Source organism: Ailuropoda melanoleuca, chromosome 1, assembly GCF_002007445.2.
Source record: "Ailuropoda melanoleuca isolate Jingjing chromosome 1, ASM200744v2, whole genome shotgun sequence".
Lineage (NCBI taxonomy): Eukaryota > Metazoa > Chordata > Mammalia > Carnivora > Ursidae > Ailuropoda > Ailuropoda melanoleuca.
The window spans coordinates 79,872,223-79,896,484 of record NC_048218.1 but is presented as its reverse complement, the minus strand read 5'-3'; the positions used below and the strand labels follow the sequence as shown (position 1 = coordinate 79,896,484).

The following is a 24,262-nucleotide window of genomic DNA, read 5'->3' as shown; positions in this document are numbered from 1 at the left end:
GGGGCTCAGTGGGTAGAAGAACAAGACGTGCCTCCTGCTTTCCATGAGGTTACAGAGCAGGAGAGGAGATGCCTTACTGCTTTATTCCTCCTGCCTCCATCATAGGTATTTCCTGGCAGCTAAATCTACTTTTGAGTCCAACCTATAGACTTAGGTGCAGTTTCTCAGCCAACCTTGATAAAAGCAAGATACACATCAATGGTCGTCAGCTGCCTTCATCAGGGCTTGAAGTTAACCCTCCTTTCCTAGACCCAAGGACTGGTAGCCAGCCCACCTGTGGAACTCAAGTGTACTAGAAAGTCGTTCACTCTTAGCCCATAGAGGAGTCCAGTGCCCCACAGTTGTATCCCTCTGCATATATACGTAGCATGACAGCCCAATCCTCTGGCCAAGTTTCCAAAACAGGGAAGAAATGCCTTACAGAGCGGGTGGGGCTGAAGTACTGCAGATATTTCAAACCTGAGACAGAAAATATGTCTCTCCTGTGCTTTCCTACTTGGGGCGCCTCAGTCACTCCTGCCTTCCTCAGCTCTTTCTATTTAGGGCTGTCATAATCTTCCATTCTGAACAAAGTTTCTTTTGTATTCTAGGTCTGATCCTTCCCCCTTTCTGCAAGAAAAAAATTTCCAAGTCTTTCTGGAAATGTAACTAAGATACTTAATAGAACAATGCTCCAATTCACTCATTTGGTCCAATTGTGTTTTCTATAGAGATGTCACATAAGATATAATATTGATACATGCCATTAAGATTGATGTTAACTGAGATTACTAGTTTATGATAACGTATAATACTACTGACAACACAAAGACATTAAAAATGGTTCTGCTACCTTAATTTTATGACTCCTATTATCAAGTAATCAATGCATAAAGTAAAAAAATGTATAGAAAATTTGGTTTAGGGAAAATGGATCAGAAAGGCAGAGGGATTGAAAGGAGGAAATCTTGTTAGGAGCCGTTGGAAAAATACAGACAATAGATGATGAAGGCAGGAATCAAGCTTTATAATTTGGTATTTGCAATTATCCCTAATGAATACATAACCAACTCACTAAATATTGTCACCTTTCCAAATCTGCGATTCCCTGGCCATAGAAGTACTTAAATTCTTACTTCCCCGGCCCTCACCCTCTCATTAAGGCAAGTTATTTTGTTATTGATCTCAGCACATTGCTGCCAAACAGGTGCTTCTCCCTTAGTCTTGGCCCAACTCCCACTCCTGCCTGGAGCCCGGAAGGCATACCAGCACAGGGACAAAGCACAACACTCTGCTGTGACTTCTCTGGCCACAGCCTCTCACCAGGGAGTGGTCACCTGTCATGAGCATTATTCAAAACCAGGAACCAAGGTGTGGTCTCAGCTCCTTTAAGCTCAAGAGTTTGGGGGCTCCTGGTGAATCCCCAGAGAAGAGTCCAGAAGAGGAGGATGGAAGGGGGGTGGCCTGTGGAGGGGGGAGTCCTCCTCTGCCTCACTGTCAGCCTTCTGCTTCCAGGTAAGATGGGGCAAGAACAGGGAAGACCAGAATGTCGTTCTCAAGGACATCTAGGAACTTCCCTGCACTTGGAGGACATTCAGAATTAACATGTTAAGTATTTCTTCCCTAATATCTGTGTCTTGACTGTGTGTGTGTGTGTGTGTGTGTGTGTGTGTGTGTGTGTGTGACAAATAGAAAGACATTCCACTCTATTCCTGTCCATATAGGAATCTGCCAGACTGTCCCTCTTCACCACTTCTCCAATTCCACCTTTTCCTTCACTTCCAGTGTCCCTCCCACCACACCCTCATCCCACTCTTCCTGTCTTCTTCCCTTGATATGGTATCTGTGAGAACAGTAGCCACGGATTTTAAACATGCCATGAAAGACTAAGTGTAAAACACTGAGGGAGGGTAGGAATCAATCTGAGGTAGGAGTAGACACTTTATTTCCATGAGGGAATATTTGTTCCTAGACTGGGTATATACCTTAAATACTATGGTAAAAGACGGAGTTGTAGAGGAGCAAGCAGAGCAAAAGACCACACAAGGCCGGAAATGGGGAAAGATTCTGCCCAGTTACTACCAAGATGGCTCCCTGGTCATAGCCAAGAGACAACATCTACACAGATCTCACTATATAATTGGCATCTGGTTTATACCAGATTTTTATACCTGGTTTATACTCAGTGATATCACCTGATTATCCCAATGCTGAAAATAAATCCCAAGATATCTGAAGTCACTAAATCTGAGAAGGGGAAAATAAATGCATAGCAACAAGGTATACACCACTTCACAATACCTACTACATGTTACCCATATCCACTTAGAATGTACAATTGTTTCCTTCCCTTATTTTCTTGATAAATCAGTTCTTGTCTTCAGTAAATGGAGGTCCCTGAGAATGAGGAAGAGAAACACACTATATCAGATTTCTAAGTGACCCAGATGACAAGTTTTAAGGCAGTGCTGAGAGGTTCTCCTAGGTAGACCCAAGAAGCCTGTGATGGGTGCACTTGAGGACTTGTTGAAGTGGCTGCCATTGTACCAAGGCAAAGTTTGCATACAGATTTGGGTAGGTTTTGCATGAGGACAAAACAATAGGAATGAGAATAGAGCCCTGGTCCACCTCACCACATCAACTTCCACCATTTGCCTACCAGATCAGCCTGTCCTCTCTGGCCTGGCAGGAAGGGCTTTGGCCTTGAGGAATCTTGGAACAGGAAGGAGGGCTCACCACTCCTCCCAGTATGTCACCATTTTCTCCCTGCAGAGAGGCTTCAGCCCTGGTCATAGAGGCCCTCTCTCACAGGGTCTCTGCTCACTACAGGAAGAGGCGACACTTTCACCATCAATTGCTCAGGCTTTGACCAGTATGGGGTGGATCCTGCCGCCTTCCAAGCAGTGTTCGACAGAAAGGCCTTCCGTCCAGTCATCAACAACAGCATCCCCACTTATGTCAACATCTCCTTCACCCTGTCTGCCATCCTGGAAGTGGTGAGACCTGATCCCCACTTTCCACTTTTCTAATAGGGAACAAGGATCCTCTGCCCTGTCAACACAACATTGTACTGGTCCAGTGGTGAACAGCAGGTCCTCTAAATGGATTCTGCACAAATTAGAGAATTTTCCTATGGAATGGGGAGACATAAAGAAGAATGCTGCAGTGGTATTTTTTCAGGAAGGATTCCTTCTAGAATCCTGTCCTATCTGGAATGTTCAGGAAGTGTCTGTATGTCAGTTAAAACCTGAATTATCCCTAGATAGAAGGGAGACAAGCAAGGAAAAGACAGTTGAACACCTAAACTATGCTGGCCCAATAAATTAGTAAATATTGGTAAGAATATGAGATGGTCATGGGCAAAGTCTTCTTGTACTAATAATCTTGGATGGGAATTTCTTTACCAGAATGCACAGCTCCAGCTTCTGACGTCATTCCTGTGGATAAATTTGGTAAGGCAGATTCGACTATCCCCTTCCCACTTCCATTTGTAAGTATAAATTTGAGAAGTAACTTAGGGGTTTCCTAGTCCCAACCTCTGCTAAATCTATAATCTTTCTGGGACCAAATCACTCGGTCTAGAACTGCCCTGGCCTTGGGCACACACATATCCCTGGGCAGCTTATGAAGGGGAAAATGGTGATCCAAGAAAATGGCCAAATGGTTTGCAGGCAAATATATTGGTGTGCTCCTGGGACTGAAGGGTTTTAGGCTATACTTAAGGTCTGCCTGGAAAAAAAGGCCATTACAGGGCACTTTACCAATAACACTTGGCTAGATAAAGAAGGGGGTGACAGGCTGGGGTCATTAGAGACATGAGTGGGGGAAAGAAGATCAGAGCTCAAAGAAGAATGAGAAGGGCAGAAAAAGCTGACTATTCGAATAAGCTCTACCATTGCTCATCTCTGGTTCCCACTGCCCTGGCTACAGATGTGGAACAATCCTTTCATCAGCTGGAACCCGCAAGAGTGTGTCAGCCTCAAAAAACTCACAGTCTCGGCTGAAAACCTGTGGCTGCCAGACATCTTCATTTTGGAATCGTGCGTATCGGGGCTGGGGAAAGCCAGCACGAAGCCCATTGGCAAAGAGCAGCCTCGTGTCAGTGCAGGGTGTGGGAACATCAGATGATTCAGACAGGGGCACAGCCTCAATTAATTGAGGGCCACAAAACACTATGAGGCATACAAGAGACAAGACAGAGTGACAATAGAGAAAGAGTCCAAAGGGAGAGCACAGTAGGGGAAGACGCAGGAAGGGAGGGAAACAAAAGCTAATGAAGGCACCACAGCACCCACTCCCTCCCTTTCACGAGCAGCATGGATGTGGACCAAGCACCTCCAGGTCTCACCGCCTTCATTAACAGTGAAGGTCAAATCAAGTACAACAGGCCAGTGCGGGTGACCAGCATCTGTAACCTGGATATCTTCTACTTTCCTTTTGACCAACAGAACTGCACACTCACCTTCAGTTCCTTCCTCTACACAGGTGAGCAAGACATGTTTTGCTAGTTATTCAAGATTCGGGGCAGATACTTAAGTGGTATAGGTATATGGTTAGGGGAGGTTTTAGATCAGTGCTTCTTAACTCTGCCTGCCCACTCAAGCTTTTTAAAAATACCAATAACTATGCCTCACCCAGAGATTTCAATTTAATTGCTCCAGGTGGGGCCCAGGTGCTGATATTTTTTATATGTTCTCGGGAGATACTAATGTGCAGACAGGGTTAAGAATTACTGCTTTAATTCCTCAATAAAGTTTATTTTTAAAAAAGAAGAAGAACTACAGAGGGACACCTGGCTTAGTTGGTTGAGTGTTTGACTTCCGCTCAGGTCATGATCTCAGGGTCCTGGGATCGAGCCCCACGTTAGGCTCTGCGCTCAGCGAGGAGTCTGTTTCCTCCCTCTCCCTCTGTCCCTCACCCTCTCACCCCCTCACCTTCCCTTATGCTCTCTCTCTTTCTCTAATAAATAAATAAAATATTTTTTAAAAGAGAGAGAGAGAGGGAGAGAGAGAGAGAACTACAGGGGCACGTGGCTGGCTAAGTCGGAAGTGCATGTGACTCTTGATCTCCAGGTTGTGAGTTCAAGCCCCACGGTGGGTGTAGGGATTACTAAAATAAATAAATGAATAAATAAACTTAAAAAAAAAAAAGCACTACTGCTTGAGATCTTGGATGGCCCTTGTGCCAAATGAGGCCTATCTGACCCTGAGCTTCCGAAGATCTCCTGCTCTACAATTTTTAGCTGAAAACTTTTAATTCTGATAGCTAACACACTTAAACCAGTAAACACAGAATGCTACCAGGTGTCATGTGGTAGATTTGGATATATTAATCATTCTAATGGGCATACATGTAATTATAAAAAGGTTGAGCTGTTCAAGATTGACTCCACTAAAACAACATCATATAACTAGGAAATGGAGAAGGAAAATAGGAATGATTGCAAAAGTTCTTGACTCACATTTGAGTCATATCCAATATTCCCATAACAAATTTGAGTCATTCTTGTTTTCAACTGAAAAAAAAAAAAATCAGTGCTGCAGCCTGCATACACATGAATTGTGGTCCTGTAACCCACTTTTGAGAAAACCTGTATGCCTTGCCTTAAAGGAACAGAGAGAGACTATGGACTATGGGAAGCAAACTGAAGACTTCAGAGGGGAGGGGGTGGGGGAATGGGATAGACTGGTGATGGGTAGTAAGGAGGGCACATATTGCATGGTGCACTGGGTGTTATACGCAACTAATGAAGCATCGAACTTTGCATCAGAATCCGGGGATGTACTGTATGGTGACTAACATAATATAATAATAAAATAAAAATAAATAAATAAATAAATAAATAAATAAATAAATAAATAAATAAATAAAACTTAGCCAACTGAGCCACCCAGGCTCTCCTGAATCACCATATTTTATTCCTGAGATCAATAGCACACTGTATGTTAACTAACTTGAATTTAAATAAAAAGTAACCCCCAAAAGGAAAAAATAAATAAATAAATAAGGGAACAGAGAGGAAAATTTGCTGAAGAAGCTCAGCGGGGGAGGAATTTAACTTGGGGGCAGGAAGCTTGGGAGCACTTCCAGACTGAGTTCCCCCCGGCCTCCCTTATAGTGGACAGCATGCTACTGGGCATGGACAAGAAAGTGTGGGAGATAACAGACACATCTCGTAACCTCATCCAGACCCAGGGAGAGTGGGAGCTCCTGAGCATCAACAAGGCTACCCCAAAGATGTTGGTGGGAAGCAACCTATATGACCAGATCATGTTCTATGTAAGTGCAAGGGTCCTTGTTTGACTTCTAATCCCGTTTCCTCTGTGATTTTCCTCTTGATCCAAGGCACTTCGGGATGTAAAAAGAATTTCCAGGGGGTTAAGCATCTGCTCCCCACTCCACCCTCTATCCTAACTGCCCTGAAGAAGGATCACCAGGGCCTCCCCCTTCCCTGCCCCTCTTCTTCCCCTCCTCCACCCTGCAGAGAGGAGGAGCAGCTGGGCTTTTACAAGCTTTACTGTTCAGAATGGAGCAGCCACCTCTGTGATGGTCCAAAGGACCTACTTGCCCCTAAAAGTCTACAATTGTGTTCCCAGTGGGTTGGACTAATTTACCAGTGAAAATTAGACAACAAAGAGGAGCACTTCTGTAGAGGATACAATTAAATGCATGTGTTACCTAAAGCAATCATCCCACAGCCAGCCTAACAGCACATCGGCAAGGATTACAAATATATGAGAGCCCTCTGACATCAGTATATTTGCCACATTCTCCACAATCTCTCCTCCCCTCAGGTGGCCATCAGGCGCAGGCCCAGCCTCTACGTCATAAACCTCCTGGTGCCCAGTGGCTTTCTGGTTGCCATTGACGCCCTCAGCTTCTACCTGCCGGCAGAAAGCGAGAATCGTGCCCCTTTCAAGATAACTCTTCTGCTGGGCTACAACGTCTTCCTGCTCATGATGAATGACTTACTCCCAGCCAGTGGCACCCCCCTCATCAGTATGGTCCCTCCCGCTTTCCAGGGAAGAACAGGCAGCAGGGCATAGGGAGGAGAACCAGGAATTGACTGCTTCTCCACTTAAGGAGGGAAGGGGTTACAAGGAAAGACTGGATTTGGAGAAAGTCTTAAGAAGTGTAGAGATGAATCTGCCCTGGTTTGCTTATAATTTGTTTTGCCCTCAGGTGTCTACTTTGCCCTGTGTCTGTCCCTGATGGTCGTCAGCCTGCTGGAGACCATCTTCATCACCTACCTGCTACACCTGGCCACAACCCAGCCCCCACCCATGCCTCAGTGGCTCCACTCTCTGCTTCTCTACTGGGCTAGCCCAAGGAAATGCTGCCCCACCCCTACCCACCTGCCTGGTAAGGGGAGTCAGCACTGCCCACACTTCCTCTTCCCACACCTCCACTCTCTGCTCCTGACTCCTTCCCTAGCCCCCTCCTCCCCAGGTGCACTTCATGCTCCTGGCTGAGTCTCTTTCTCTCTGTAGGTGTGAAGGAGCCTGTGGAGTTGGTGGGGAAGGTGTCAGGTCCCAGAGAGGCAGAGTTAAATGGGTGTCCCGGGTCAGCAGGGACCCAGCAGGAAGAAGAGGCTCAGAAGCAGCACTTGGTCGACCTGTGGGTGAAGTTCAGCCACATGATGGACACCCTGCTCTTCCGCCTCTACCTGCTCTTCATGGCTACCTCCGTGGTCACAGTCATCGTCCTCTGGAACACCTAGGCAGACATCCACATCCACTTCTCCCTGCAAACCACAGCTGGAGTTTCTCTTGGTGTTAGAGCCAGCCAGACCTGGGCCCCTTTTCTGATCTTAGCTACTTACCCCCAGTGACTACCATGTCCCCATCTATACTCCCCAAACCCCAACTCTACAGAGCAGGTTCAGAATTGCCCCCAAACAATTTCCTGATTTCTCATATGCCATGATTCTCATTCCTACACACTTTCAGTGTTCCTTAGCCACACCTAATTTCTGACTCTGCTATCAGTGGAGGTCAGGGTCAGCAGAGTCTCTCCTTGATTGATTGTCCCAAAAAAAACTTTTCAGGAAGCACTGCCTCCTCAGTACATTTACGATAGGTCCACAAACACTGGAGCAGAGAGTGCTCTTGCAGACACTTTGATAGTTCACTCAAAACAAGGGTAATCTGATTTGAAGTCTTTTAGACACTTTCACAGTTTTAAAAGAATGAAAAGGTCAAATCTCATTTGTAAGAAATCACTATAAAATATTTATAATTGCAAAATGTTTCTTTCATCAACCACTTTCATTTAACTTGCCTTTACCTCTCTCATTCCTGAAATTGTTCTTTGAAATAAATGATATATTTTATCTTCCCCCCTCCCCAAATTCACAAAATCAAACAGGCAAGGCCTTCTGAATACACGCTTGGGTGGCTCAGTCAGTTAAGTGTCTGACTCTTGATTTCCACTCAGATCATGATCTCAGGGTTGTGAGATCAAGCCCTGCTTGGGGCTCCACACTCAGTGGAGTCTGCTTGAGATTCTCTCTCTCCCTCTGCCCCTCCCCCCCACTTGCTCTCGCTCACTCTCTCTCTCTCAAAATAAATAAATAAATCTGATATACATGCTTGGAGGAGGTCCAGGAAGACTAGTTAGGGACCTCAATTAAATGGTTCAAGTTAAATAAATTGTCATATAGCCACACAATTAGATGCTTTGTGGCCATTTAAAGTGAGAATATAGATCAATGTTAATACCATGGAAACAGGCCCATGATATATAAAGTGGAAAAAACAAGTTACAAAACAGTTTATATATATAAGTTCTGTTTTTAAAAAAGAAAGAAAAAAAAAAGAGGGCTGGAGAGAAGTGCAGAGAAAAAAGTACAGATGGCTAGAGACCAAAACATAAGCAAACTTTGTCCTGGGTAATGGGACGAGAAATGATTACTCTTTTCTTTTATATCTTCAGCTGTATTTTCTTAATTGTTTTCAATGAGAGTGTATTATTTTTACTATCAAAAAACCCCATATTTTTTTAAGTGTTCCTTATTAATAGTACTTTACACCTTCATGGGCAGATATGATCTTGGGAAGGATTCTAACAGCTGGCCCTCAGGAGAGACAGAAACTGAAAAGGGAAGTAAAAGAATACCAAAGACAAATTTCTGAATTGTATTTCAATTAGGTGAATACATTTCAGAGATTTTTTTATATTTCTTCCTCCCCTAAGAGAGTGTGTCTTCCTGTGGGTCAGGTACAATGTCTCACTCATTTTTATAACTCAGTATATGGTAGTATGCCTGACACAACATGGGTGCTTAATACAGACTCACTGAATGATTAAGAATCAGTATTTTACTATCCCTAGGTGTAATCCCTTTATCCCATCCTGGCATATTTTATTTTATTTTTACATATCTCATGTGGAAAATTAGCAACCCATTTTTATGTATCAACTTTACCTTTGAGTTCTTAGACATGTTAATTATACACCGACAGACATTTCTGCTTGCACATTCTCATGTGTTTCCTTCTTTCCATTACTCGGAACATATTTCTCATGCAGAAACTTGTCCTTGACTTTTGCCAGTAGCATAAAATGAAGAGTGTTTACCACATCTTCGAGGAATTTTAAATTTCTTAAGATCGCTTTTGCATCATTTCTTTTCCCTTCCCCATCTCCACATTTATATTTCTCTAGATGTCATTTTGTAATTTCTTTACACCTTATTGAAATGTGACTTTAAGTTTTCTGTGCCAAGACCATTATAATTAACAATATCCTTTGCAAAAGAACATCGTGTTCATACGTTAGGGTTGAGGTGAGCCTTGTGGTCTAAAATATGACCTAAAAACAAAGTGAAACATTTTAAGCTCGTACTAGCTTATGTCGGACATGTCATCAGGAACATTAGGAGTACCTCACAGTTTCAGGGGTGATTCTGGTTCCTGCCATCCTTCCCCCATTTAAAAGATATATATAAATAGTAGCCCTTGTGATATTAACTTTATTTCCCTTCCCTCCAGTTTCTATTGTAAACCTCTGTTAAGAGTGTGCATTGGAGGGGCTCCTGGGGGGCGCATTCATTAAGTGTCTGCCTTCGGCTCAGGGCGTGATCCCGGTGTTCTGGGATCGAGCCCCACATCAGGCTCCTCCGCTAGGAGCCTGCTTCTTCCTCTCCCACTCCCCCTGCTTGTGTTCCCTCTCTCACTGGACGTCTCTCTCTGTCAAATAAATAAATAAAATCTTAAAAAAAAAAAAAGAGTGTGCATTGGAAATTTATGAAATGTTAGTAAAAACCAGACCACTGGGATCCTCAGGTGGTTCAGTTGGCTAAGTGTCTGCCTTCAGCTCAGGTCATGATCCTCGGATCCTAGGATCAAGTCCCACATTGGGCTCCCTGCTCTGCAGGAGTCTGCCTCTCTCTCCCTCTGCCCCTCTCCACACTTGTGCGTGCACGCACGCACGTGCTCGCTCTCTCTCTGTCTCTCTCAAATTTAAAAAAAAACAACAAAAAACCCAGTCCACTGGCCTTGGATATATTACTGTCCTTAAATGTTTGATCATGTTTCTAACTTCTTGAGTTGTCATTTCTACCAGCTTCCCACTCTCTTTTCATTAGTAGCATCGAGGGGTATCCTCACAACCTTTTCACATCTCAGTGTTTTTCTTTTTTTTTTTTAACTCAAGTATAGCGGACACACAATGTTACATTAGTTTCGGGTGTATAACATAGTGATCTGACAACTGTATACACTATGCTATGCTCACCACTAGTGTAGCTCCCATCTGTCAATATACAACACTATGACAATAGTATTGACTGTATTCCCTAGGCTCTGCCTTTCATCCCACTGACATAGGCATTCCATACCTGGAAGCTTGTACCTTCCACTCCCCTTCACCATTTTGCCCAACCCCCCTCCCCTCTGGCAACCAGCAGTTTGTTCCCTGTATTTTTGTGAATATCTTTTGTTGGTTGTTGGCTGTGTTTTCTCTTCTATAAAGTGCCTATTCACGTCTTCAGTCCATTTTTTCTGATAGGGTTTTTTGTCACTGTTATTTATTTATAGGCATGTTTTATAAATTTTCAACTATTCTTTTGTCAGTTATGTGTTGCAGATATTTTCCCGGGTTATGATTTGACTTTTCACGTTTAGTGTCCTTTTTTTTTTTTTTTAAGATTTTATTTATTTATTTGAGAGAGAGACAGAGTGAGAGAGACTATGAGCAGGGTGAGGGGCAGAGGGAGAAGCAGACTCCCCGCTGAGCAGGGAGTCCAATGCGTGGCTCCATCCCAGGACTCCCGGATCATGACCTGAGCTGAAGGCAGACGCTTAACCCACTGAACCACCCGGGCGCCACACATTTACTGTCCTTTAATGAAAATAAGTTTAAAATTTTTTTAAATGCTGAATTTATCAATCATTTCCTTCATGTTTGTGATTTTAGAGTTCTATTTTCAGAAGTCCTTTCTTATCCAAAATTCTAAACCCTGAAAAATGCAGAGAAACTGGATCATTCATACGTTGTGGGCAGGAATGTTAAGTAGTACTGCCACTCTGGAAAAAGAGTATTGCAGTTTCTTTAAAAACTGTACATGCAAATACCATACAATCTAGCAATTCTACTTCTGAGTATTTATTCCAGAAGACTTTTGTTCACACAAAAATCTGTAGACAAACATTTACAACAGCTTTACATGTAATAGACAAAAACTAAACAACTCTGTGAAAAAATGTGTATTTGGTCTCTCCTCCCAGCTAGTGACACAGTTTGTAAATCCCTTGGAACTTCCTAGACAATAAGAGCATCTTTTATTCTATTGAGGTGACTCTTGGTCAGCTCCTGGATATCTTCAGGATGGGGGACTAGTCACCAGAAAGACCAAGGCATGACTAGAAGCTTGGAATTCTCAGCCCCAATCTCCATTCTCTAGGGAGGGGAGAGGGGCTGGAGATTGAGTTAATAATTGATCATGCCTACATTATGAAGCCTCCATAAAAAATCCTTAAACTATGCAGTTTGGAGACCTTCCAGGTTGGTGACATATCTACATGCTGGAACTCCACAGGGACAGAAGCTCCTGTCCTCAGGACCCTTCCAGATCTCACCCTGTGTACCTTTACATCTGGCTGTTCTGTATATTTTATTATAAACTTAACAGCCAGTATAGAGAAGTAAATGTTTCCATGAATTCTGTGAGCTGTTATAGCAAAAAACTGAATCTGAGAAGGGGGCTGTGGGGACCCCCAATTTTTGTCAGTTGGTCAGAAGTACAGGAGGCCCTGACTTGGGATTGGCACATGAAGTAGGGGTCACTCTTGTGGGACTGAGCCCTTAATCCAAGGGGTATGCCAGAAAGGGTAGTGTCAGAATTACTTGGTGTGAGGGGAAAACCCACAATTTGGTGTCAGAAGTGTTGTGGGAGCACCTGGGTGGCTCAGTCGGTTAAGTGTCCAACTCTTGATTTCAATTCAGGTCATGATCTCAGGGTGATAAGTTGAAGTCCCAAATTAGGCTCCGCGCTCAGCGGAGAGTCTGCCTGAAAGTCTCTCTTCCTCTCCTTCTGCCCCTCCCCCCCAATAAATAAATAAATCTTTTTTTTTAAGTGTTGTGAGTAAAGTAGAGGAAATAAGTGTTTTCCCTTAAAACTCAGAAGTCCTTCAAAAAAATTTTTAAAATTTGAAACCTCAGAAGTCCTTCAACAGGTGAGTGGTTGAATGAACTGCAGTACATTCTTACCATGGAATACTAGTCAGCAATAAAAAGGAATGCACACTGATACACACAACAATCTGGATGGGTCTCCAGAGAATTACACCTACTGAGAAAAAGCCAGTCTCAAAAAAGTTATACTGTGCTATTTGATTTACATAACATTCTTGAAATGACAAAATTATAGAAATGGAGAACAGATTAATGGCTGCCAGACAGTGGGAGGTTAGGGAGGGAGGGAGGTTGTTGTAGCTGTAAAAGGAAAACATGGGGATCCTGGTGTTGAAGTTCTGTATCTTGACTGTATATCAATATCAGTATCCTGTTTGTGGTATGGTAACACAGGCCAGTCCAAAGGTTTTCAATGAAGTGCGAATCAGAACCATCTGGGCAAATTTTAAATACACACACACCCTTCCATAGGGGTCAAGGAGGCGGGGAGTGCAGGTATTTTCAAAATGCTCATCAAGTGATTTTTTTATTCATACATTCCCACATGGCTCCAGGACTGTAGGCCTTTGGAGGCATTAGGCAAGGAAGAGCAAACAGGAGAGTTCTGTGTCAGGAGAATGGCAAAATGAAGAACTGGACCGGGGAGAGGCATCTGGGTGGCTCAGAGGGTTAAGGGACTGCCTTCGGCTCAGGTCATGATCCCAAGGTCCTGGGATCGAGCCCCACATCTGGCTCCCAGCTCAGTGGGGAGTCTCCTTCTCCCTCTGCCTCTCCCCTTGCTTGTTCTCTCTCTTCCTCTCAAATGAATAAATACAATCTTAAAAAAAAAAAAAAGAATTGGCCTGGGAGAAAACCAGAGAGGGAAGATGTCCCAATAGTGCAAACAAGGATGATGCAGGTCTGTACTAGCTGTGCTAGCTGTGGGGGCAGAGGTCTGTTAGGTTGACGTCATGAAAAAGAAGCTTACTTTCTCAATATTTTTAACTCACTGTTGACAATAATCCTTAATGTCCACAAGTGGATAAAGGATACATTTCTAGGTCTGCAACAAATTACATGTTCTTGCCTTCAAAATTAGCAGGTGTCTCCACCACATCCATTTCTGAGTGAGCCATGCACTTTCCCTGAGGCATAGCTAGTTCCAGAAGCACCTGATGAGACCTTTATCAGTGGCCTTACCTGCCTGATCTCCCACATCCCCCATTTTCCCCCGAAAGGTATTTGGAACTGAGATTTAAAACAATTCATCTAGACAAGGCTGCTAAACAGGTGCTTTTCCCCAGGTCTTGGCCTAACATGCCCCCTGCCTGGAGCCCGGAAGGCATACCAGCACAGCACTCTGCTGTGACCTCTCTGGCCACAGACTCTCACCAGGGAGTGGTCACCTGTCATGAGCACTATCCAAAACCAGGAACCAAGGTGTGGTCTCAGCTCCTTTAAGCTCAAGAGTTTGGGGGCCCCCGGTGAATCCCCAGAGAAGAGTCCAGAAGAGGAGGATGGAAGGGGGGTGGCCTGTGGAGGGGGGAGTCCTCCTCTGCCTCACTGTCAGCCTTCTGCTTCCAGGTAAGATGGGGCAAGAACAAGGAAAGATGGGAATGCTGTTCTGGGCAAAATCCAAAAACCCTCTCATTCTCCAGAACTAGAGAGCATCTAAAATAGCTGGGTTAAACATTTTCTTTCTCTGTAGGATCTACGTTATGGCTTCCTTGGAAACAGACAAAAAAAACCCCACTTCACTGATCAATACACACAGCCCCTCTCTCATTTGCCTGCCTAGGCATCTACTAAACTGACCTTCCATTTGCCACCTCTCCAATTCCACCCCTTTATAGTGTCCAACTTTTCCTTTCTACCAAGATGTAGTAACTATGAACAGGGTGGTTTGGGTCCTGGTGACAGGAACATAGCTCTTTTCCCACTTCACTCAGGAAGATCTTGCAGAGGAGGTGATGTAGAGGGGAAAGGACAACATTTTCTTCCTGAGATGTGTTTCTCCTTGGTTTGGAGATGTACCTTGTGAGTTAGCTGGCGTGGGGGGGTGGGTAATGGACGAGGCACTAGAAGAACTTGCTGGGCTGTAGTTACAGGAATAACCACAGAGTCATCTGTGGCTGGGATGCAGGTGAGAGGGGCCGAAGGGCTTCTACATTTCATTACCCGGCTCCACCAAGCCATGGTAGATGATCAGTGAGATCTCTCAGAATGGTGATGATGACGCTGGCTCCCATGGATCTTACAGGAAGCCACTGAGCTGGAGAAGGGCACAGAGCGCAGCACACAGTAGGTAGTCAATAAATTCACATCCAGTGCAACATTAAGTCCTCACATATTTCAGGTCACACTCAGGTTGACTTCTTTCCAAATTTTTCCTCCCAGGAAATGGGAAAACATGAAAGCAGGAAGGGGAAATTAAGAAACAAAATTTTAGGGAAGTTTTGTTCAGTACTATGAGAACAAGCCATAATCAAGCTAGAAAGAAAACAGTATGGTCAGACAAAAGCCAAAACTTCAGCGTTGGGACTACAGAAGGAATAGGACTCCCCAGAGAGGCTGTTTGCATACAAATTTGGGTAGGCTTTATATGGGAGCAAAGCACAGGAAGAAAGGTCTGAGCCCTGGTTCAGCTCACCACATCAACTTCCACCATTTGCCCACCAGACCAGACCATGCTCCCCAGCCCTGGCAGGTAGGGCTTGGCCTTCAGAAGTCTTGGCCCAGGAAGGAGGGGCTCATGTGCTTCACCCCATGTCCACATATTCTTTCTCTGCAGAGAGGCTCTCAGGCCTCAGCCCTGGTACTCCTCTCGCTTAGGACACACAAAAGCCCTATTCCCATCTCATAGGTCTCTGCTCTCTACAGGAAGGTCAAACCCTTTCACCATCAATTGCTCAGGCTTTGACCAGCATGGGGTGGACCCTGCTGCCTTCCAGACTATATTTAACCAGAAGGACTTCCGTCCAGTCATCAACTACAGCACCCCCACTCAGGTCAACATCTCCTTCACTTTGTCTGCCATCCTGGAAGTCGTGAGTTCAGACTCCTGCATTCTTTCCATAGGCTGCTAGTAGGGAACAAGTAGTCTTCACCTTGGCAACCCAACCTCGCACTGGTCCAGTGGCAAGCAATCCATCCCTGAATGCTCCACAGGTTAGATGTCCATCCTATGGGGTGGAGAGACATGAAGGGGAACACTGCAGTGACATTTCTGCAGGGAACATCTGTCCTGAGTTCTGCCCCTACATGCAGATGAAACATTTCCAATGGGCACGCATGCTGTCTTTCACCCTACATTTTCCATGTAACCTGCATTTTTCGGACCCACCTTTCTTTTGAGACTTGTGACTGAAAAACTGAATAGTCACACAGGACCACACAGGAAACAAAGGCAAGAGCTGGAGGGGGACCTGATCTCTGGGCATTAATCATCCTGAATGAGGACTTCTTTTTGTCAGGATGAACAACTTCAGCTGCTGACATCATTTCTGTGGTTAAAGCTGGTACGTAAGTCCAGCTTAGTTCTCTTCCCTCTTTTTCCCCTTTTTTCTGGGCTCATTTGCAAAAATCATATTTGTTGAAATTGGCATTGCCAAGGGAATAGATAAATCCAACCAAAATAGGGCCCATGCTGATGACAAATAGCTTTCTGAGCTGCCAAACAACTTTGAAAGACATAGATGGAAAATGCAGGAAGAAGGGGGCGGTATTGTTGAAAACCCCTAAGTAAGCTCCAAGCCCCAAAGGTATCCAGCATCCAGTTTCAGATTTCTCTTGAATGGGAAGTGAAAGGCCAAAAAGACTTTGTTAACTAGAGAAGGGGGACATTATCACCAGGAAGAGAAGAGGAATCAGAGCTTAACAGAAAATAGGGTTAAAAAAAAAAAAAAAGCAACCTGAGTAACAATGTACAAAGTATGAGTTCATCTGTGTAAGTAAAAGTGAATGCTGGAGTATGTATTAATTTATTTTCTAGAAAGAACCAAGGAACTGTTAATAAGGAGACTGAGTTGGGGATATGAGCTGAGTTGGAGTGAATTGAGGAGGGAGAGGCTTGCTTTTTATGTTATACCTTTCTGGAATGGTTAAAATTTTATCATATGCCTGTAGTGCATACAGTTAGAAAAAAATACATATATATATATATATGAGGGAATGGAAGGGTAAATGCTGACATAAACTAGCTCCAGGTTTCAGCCATAACCATCCCTCTGTGCTCTGTGCTCTAGATCTGGAATAACCCATTCATCAGCTGGGATCCAGAAGAACGTGGTGCTATCAGTAAACTCACTGTGACAACTGAGAACCTGTGGCTGCCAGACATCTTCATCGTGGGTGGAATCGTGGGTACCAAGTTAGGGAAAGCTGGAGCGGAGACCCTCTGCAAGAAGCAGGCCAGGGCAGTATAGGCAAGCCCACCAAAAACTTATTTCAGAGAGGAGCACAATCACAGTTCATCAACCGTCTCTCATTTCTAGAAGACGTTTCTTCTAGAAATGAGAAAGTGGTGGGCAGAAAAGATGGCAGAGTGGCCATAGTGAGTAACACTGGGAAGCCCCACACTAAGAGAGAAGCTTAAGCTGATGTGAAACCCAGAGCATTTGCCTCTCTCCCCTTCTACCACTTAGCATGGATGTGGATCAGACCCCAGAAGGCCTCTCCGCATATGTGACCAATGATGGTCACATAGTGTATAACAAGCCAATGCAGGTGACCAGCATCTGTAGCCTGGACATCTTCTACTTCCCCTTTGACCAGCAGAACTGCACGCTCACCTTCAGCTCTTTCCTCTACACAGGTGAGTTGCGGTGGGGGTTCCAGGATGGGGTAAAATGAGATCAACCAGTGGGGCAACAAAATAGCACACACAACAAGGTTATTTTTTTAAATGCCTAAAAAGGGACAGTGGAGTATTTGCTGATCAGGAGTGTGTGGGTGGTGGGGTGGGGGAGTTGAACTTAGGAGGAGACAAGACTTCTGAGAAAGCCCAGAATTGACAGAAGGAGACTGAGGAGCGAGGAAGCCATGTTACTGGGCAGCCAGAGAGAAGGAGTTAAGCAGTTTTCTAGTTCACCTCTCTGAGCCCCGCACAGAGCAGGCGCTGAACAGTGTGTTGAATGAATATTTGTCTCCCCTGCAGTGGAAAACATGTTGCTGGGCATGGAAAAGGAACTGTGGGAGATAGTGGACACCTCACGTGACATTGTCCGAACACAAGGGGAGTGGGAGCTCCTGGGTATCAACAAGGCCACCCCAAAGATGTCTGTGGGCTCCAGTCTTTTTGACCAGATCATGTTCTATGTAAGCCCAGAGACTGTGAGATGTGCTCATCTCCCAAATCTCCATCATCAGATCTTTCTAAATCCCAGAGCCTCTCACTTCTTGTCCCAAGACCAGAAAGCCACTGGGTGCCACAACCTTCACAGCCTTCCCCTCTCCCAAGTCCCCCAGAGCAGCCCGCCTTTCTGAACTTGCCAGCTCTGGCATAGGTTTTCTTTGATGGGTATGGCAGAGTCTTTTTAGTCATGTGAAGGCTGCCTCTCATCCAGCCCCAGAGAGAGCCCCTGTTGGGTTGAGGACACCAAGGGAGGAAGGGGCTAGAATCATCCCCCAGGATCCCCTCAGTGCTAGCTTCACCTGGTTCTCTGCTCTCTCCTACCCCCAGGTGGCCATCAGGCGCAGGCCCAGCCTCTACGTCATAAACCTCCTGGTGCCCCGTAGCTTTCTGATTGCCATCGATGCCATCAGCTTCTACCTGCCGGCAGAAAGCGAGAATCGTGCCCCTTTCAAGATAACTCTTCTGCTGGGCTACAACGTCTTCCTGCTCATGATGAATAAACTACTTCCTGCTAATGGCACCCCCTCATCAGTATGCCCACCTCTTCACTGTTGGAAAGTGGTGGGGTGGGAAGGAGGCAAGGTAGATAGGTGCACTGGCTAGACCTGCTGAGGCAGCTAAGGCAGAAGGGAAAAAGCAGTCCTTTCAGAAAGCACTCTCTGTGTGAGACAGAGAAAAGGGGGGATTGCTGGTTTCTCTGGGCCTCACTCATGCATGCTCCTCACCCCCATCCCAGGTGTCTACTTTGCCCTGTGTCTGTCCCTGATGGTGGTCAGCCTGCTGGAGACCATCTTCATCACCTACCTGCTGCACCTGGCCACCACCCAGCCCCCACCCATGCCTCAGTGGCTCCACTCTCTGCTCCTCCACTGCACCAGCCCAAGGAAATGCCGCCCCACTGTGCTCTGGAAGGAGAATGTGGGCCCAGGCCTCAGGCCCACTCACCCACCTGGTAAGGAAAGTCTGCACTGCCCATACTCTCTACACTGGGCCTAGCTTCCCCAGTCCCCCACTCCCCCAATCCTGTCTCCTTCCCACTTCACAGCTGAGTCTCCGTCTTCTCCACAGGACCAAAGGAGCCAGGGCAGTCAGTAGGGAAGGAGCTGGGACCCAGAGAAGCAGAGCTGAATGAGGGTTCAGGATTGACAAGCACACAGCTAGCTGATCTATGGGTACAGTTCAGCCACGTGATGGACACCTTCTTATTTCGCCTACCTGCTCTTCTTGGCCTCCTCCATCATCACGGTCATCGTCCTCTGGAAAACCTAGGACCTGAATTCTAATGGTGCAAGAGCAAGTCAGTGTTCAGGTTTCTTCAGCTTCAACTGACAGCCCCAGACCCCATTCCTCTGCTCCAATTTGCATACACAGTTCCAAATATGCCACGATCCCTGCTCCAGGGCTTAAACAGAGCCTCTGCAGACTCTCTCAGAGAGTCTAATTCTAAAACATAATGAATTCAGAATTTACATGTTTATGTTAGAAATACAACTTTTACTGGAAAAGGAAGGCTTTATAATAAATGACTGCAAGTATTTACCAAAAAAAAAAAAAAAAACCTAAGCTCACTTACTAGTGTAGAGGAAAGGGATTAAACCTCTTTTTTTTTTTTTAAAGATTTTATTTATTTATTTGACAGAGAGAGACAACCAGCGAGAGAGGGAACACAANAACCTAAGCTCACTTACTAGTGTAGAGGAAAGGGATTAAACCTCTTTTTTTTTTTTAAAGATTTTATTTATTTATTTGACAGAGAGAGACAACCAGCGAGAGAGGGAACACAAGCGAGTGGGAGAGGAAGAAGCAGGCTCCTAGCGGAGGAGCCTGATGTGGGGCTCGATCCCAGAATGCCGGGATCACGCCCTGAGCCGAAGGCAGACGCTTAATGACTGCACCACCCAGGCGCCCCCTAAACCTCTTTTTAAATATAGGCCAACATATTTATTTATTCTTTTAATAAATACTTATTGAGCACCTACCATGTGCTAGACACTGTTCTGAGTGCTGAGGGTACGGCAGTGAGCCAAGCTGACAAAAGTCTCTACCCTCACAGAGGGTGGGTGGAGACTGACAATAAAGAAGATAAGAAGTGAAACATAGAGCATGGGCTGCGTGGGGGTGGGGGGAGGGAAGCAAATTAGGGAAGGAAGAAGGGGAAATGGGGGAGGAGGAGACTGTAAGTTTAGGTGGGTGGCCAGGGAAGGCTTCACGATTGCTGCCTGGCTGGCTCCTAAGCATTACTCCAGAAAAGTACCAGGAGGAGCACAGGTGGTGCTATAAACAGATGTCCATTGACAAATGGAGACTTGAGGATGAATCAAACACAGCTCTGTCCTCAAAGAGCTTGTGCCCCAGCTGGACAAATAAAATATATATGTTAAATAATTGCAATTAAATGTGGAATCTGTTTTTAAAGTTTTGGTGACTGCCACTGAAAATAAACTGCTGTGAAGTTCAGAGGAGAAAGGATTCTTCTAGGGAGAGCAGAACTGCGGTTCTCGATCCTGTCCGTACATTAGAATCATCTGAAGAGACTTGCATTTTTAAATTTTTTTTAAGATTTATTTATTTATTTGAGAGAGAGAGAGAGAGAGAGTGCTTGTGTGAGTGGGGAGAGGGCCAGAGGAAGAGGGAGAGAGAATCCTCAAGCAGACTCCCCACTGAGCGTGGAGCCCTACACGGGGCTCTACATGGGGCTCCACACGGGGCTCGATCTCATGACCCGTGAAATCATGACCTGAGCCGAAACCAAAAGCCGAATACTCAAACGAATACTCAGACAAAAGCCATCCAGGATCCCCTGAAGAGACTTTTAAATAATCCTAGTCCCCAGGCCTTATCCCAGTCCAATTAAATCAGAACGTTTGGTGTGGACCCTGGATTTGGTATATTTGAACGCTCCCCATGGATTCTAATGTGCAGTCAGAATTGAAACCACTGAGCTAGCAGAGGAGGCAGTGTTAACTTGGACTCTGAAGGATGACTAATATATGAACAGATGGAGGACTTGCTGGGACTGACTAATCACAATACACCTCTGGGGTTACATTAGTACATTAGTACATTAGAATCACTGCAGGTTGGGCCTCAGGGGCCCAGGGGTTTGTGCAGCAGCAGCTGAACGGCAGGATCCAGGCAGAATCATGACACACTCGTTCTCATGGTACTCAGATGGCTCAAGTGTTCAGAACAAACTCATAAAATCATCTACCAGAAATAACCCCACAATGGAACGCAAAATAGCATAGGTGTTTTGGAAAACAATTTGGCAGCTCCTCAAAGTGTTGAACATAGAGTTACCCTATAACCCAGCAATTCCACTCCTAGATACATGCCCAAGAGAAATGAAAACATATGTCCACACAAAAACTTGTATGCAAATGTTCATAGCAACATTATTCAAAATAGCTAAAACAACCCAAATGCCTATTAACCAATGAACAGATAAATAACATTTTTATATCCACGCAATGAAATATTATTATTTGGCTATAAAAAGGAATGAAGCACTCATACACGCTACAACATGGATGAACCTTTAAAACATTATGCTAAGTAAGAGAAAAGCCAGTCACAAAAGACGACGGGTTATATAATCCCACTTAATGGAAATGTCCAGAATACGCTAATCTATAGAGACAGGAAGGAGATTAGTGGTGGCCTAGGACTTGGAGGAGAAAAGGGCAGGTGAATGAGGAATGACACAATGACAGGATTTCTTTGGTGGATGGATGATAAAAATGTCCTAAAATTAGACTGGTAATGATTGCATAACTCTGTAAATATATTAAAAACCATGGAACTATATACTTTTAATAGGTGAATTTTACGGTATGTAAATTATATCTCAATAAAGTTGCTAAACAATAACAAAAAGTATATAACCCCACTACACAATTCTCTGTGCCCACCACTTCCTTCCTGCTTATTCTCTCATTCCCCTGGTCCCTGCTGCCATCTCCCTGACTCTCTGACTACTGACCCCATATATTCAGTTTTCATCAATGTCTTTCCCTGGCCCTCCTCCACCATCATATGACTTACCAGGAGCCCATGGACTGCAGCTCCCCACTCATCTGTCAGCTCTGCATGCTTCCTTGATTTGGAAATCACCCACAACTTCAGGTCAGACACAGTTTCCACCATCCCTAACTATATGAAACATTCACCAGTCAGACCAACTCAGAGATCCTTGATAGGAGATGGGAATTCAGACATGATGTACATGGGGCATGCCATCAGGCTCAGATGAGAACTTCTGCCTCTATGAACCATTTAGTCATCCGGTCCCCAGGGCAGCATCATGGAATGAATGAAATGAGTGAAGCATTCATTCATTCATTTATCCAATCCTTACTAAGTGCTTATTTACGTAGTAGACATTTTATCTAAGAGCTGGGGGTAAACAAGTAAGACACATAGGAGGCACCAATCTTCTCAAGTAACAAACTGATGATTTCATATTATTCTGAAGAAAACAAAACAGGGTAATAGGACAGAGAGTGACACACAGATTAACAGAATGTTCTAGGACGGCTGCTCTGAGAAAGTGACACTTGTGCCAGATGATCATAGAATGATGAGATATGTCCTTGGATTCATGCTGATGTATTCATACAGGGAGGCGAGGATGAAACATGATAGACAAGCACTACAATTACAGAAGTAGATCAGGGTAAGATCCAGGATCTCTGGATGAACAAGGTGAGAAATTGGAAAGAGGTCGCATACTGATTATTTTGATGCTATTGTGTAATGTTTAAGAATTGTGAGGTTAAACATTTATATTATAATCCACTCAAAGAGTTTAGAACAGAAACTTTCACATGGTTTTGATCACAGAAACTATTTTACTCACCCATGTATACGGCCTTACTCAAAAAAGAACTGGTGATGATACAGAATTAAAAAGGAACAAAATTAAAAGTTGCAGAAAAGTTATTGCTAGAATTGCTTACTAGATACTTACTATATACCATATGAGAGACTGTGAGTTTACCCATTTAATTATAAAACAATGTCCTATAAACTTTAAAATAGTTAATACTTTTACAACACTTGTCTTGATTACAAGTTATTTAACTAGCTTCCATTCTCTGAAAGAACATCACCATTGCAGTGCCACTACACAAGCAGATTTGAGGGAATTTGTATATATCCACTGTAACAATAATAAGATAGACACCTGAAACAAAGCAAAATTACTTTTGATGCAAATACATCACAACACCCTGAAGGGGGGAATCAAACAATTCACGTGATGTTGAATAGATGATGAAACAAAGCTAGCAGCGATTAAAGAGCATGAATAGCAATTCGACCACCTCAGACCAACACTGCTGATCCACTAATAAGAAAAAGCCCCGGAAATTGAGAGAATCCCAACAAGCCCCATGTCTGCTTGCAAGTAGGAGCTTTGTGACTTTCTCACAGGCTGCAGGACCATAGTACAATGCCAAATTGGAATCTGGAGGACATCGAGTAATGTGCAAATTTTAGTTTACAAATGCCTCATTTTTAGCAATCCTGAATTAACAGGTCCTTGGTGATGTGTAAAGCTGAAAGGAAGACCCGAAGAAGTGTTTGTGTTTGTCAGCCCTTTGGGAGATCCATACCGCCCTCTAGTGGGGACCCTACTTGGACCCTTCTGAGATGGTTACCTTAAGATACAGGCAAAAGAAATGCACATACTATGCGGAGTGTACCTACATTATCCATATTTTCCTGACTAAAATTTGGACATATTGTCAGATGATCTGTAAATGTGAACGGGCCTATAAAAACCTATAAATAAAATTATGTTCATAGACTTAGTGAATTGCCTTTATTAAAAAACAAAGTTACATGAGGGGTGCCTGGATGGCTCATTCAGTTGTGTCTGACTCTTGATTTCAATTCAGGTCTTGATCTCAGGGTCATGAGTTCAAGCCCCACACTGGGCCCCACAGTGGGCTCCATACTGGGTGTGGGGCCTACTTTTAAAAAAAACATAAAGTTACATGAAAAGAAATATGAAAGTTCCAAAAACAAGCAAACGAAAGAACATGTTTCAACATGCACTTGTGGTTTTCATCATCTACTATTGAAGTTGACAAGTTGATGAACTATTATTCCATCTGTCTTTGCTGAGCAAGAATTCTGCTTGTCTGAGTATAAATGGGTCTGAAGTAAAATATAGATGTGGTAGCTTCTACAGTTTTCATGAAAGATTATTAGTTTAGGCCTTTCTTTGTTTTGGACATAGAAAAGTTGTTTGTTTGGGGTTTTTTTAGATTTTATTTACTTATTTGAGAGAGGGAGAGAGCAAGAGAGAGC

General features: G+C 44.2%; 3 protein-coding genes across 3 annotated transcripts in view; 2 read left to right on the top strand and 1 right to left on the bottom strand.

The window, feature by feature from the left end:
• The window catches only part of ABCC5 (ATP binding cassette subfamily C member 5), a 176,078-nt gene that overhangs the window by 113,340 nt on the left and 38,476 nt on the right, over positions 1-24,262 (bottom strand). The window lies entirely within an intron of this gene.
• On the top strand, positions 1,270-7,704 carry LOC100474183 (5-hydroxytryptamine receptor 3C). The gene is made up of 9 exons (XM_002915695.4): positions 1,270-1,494; positions 2,809-2,975; positions 3,387-3,431; positions 3,910-4,019; positions 4,295-4,464; positions 6,098-6,258; positions 6,774-6,978; positions 7,162-7,341; positions 7,470-7,704. The coding sequence occupies exons 1-9, from the start codon at positions 1,428-1,430 to the stop codon at positions 7,697-7,699; spliced, it is 1,335 nt and encodes a 444-aa protein (XP_002915741.1). The 5' UTR covers positions 1,270-1,427; the 3' UTR covers positions 7,700-7,704.
• LOC117804473 (5-hydroxytryptamine receptor 3E-like) lies at positions 12,931-19,610 on the top strand. The gene is given in 9 exon segments (XM_034672212.1): positions 12,931-12,994; positions 15,475-15,641; positions 16,839-16,963; positions 17,371-17,407; positions 18,275-18,474; positions 18,655-18,899; positions 19,016-19,157; positions 19,159-19,244; positions 19,587-19,610. Coding segments are annotated over 8 exon segments (1,038 nt in total). The 3' UTR covers positions 19,217-19,244; positions 19,587-19,610.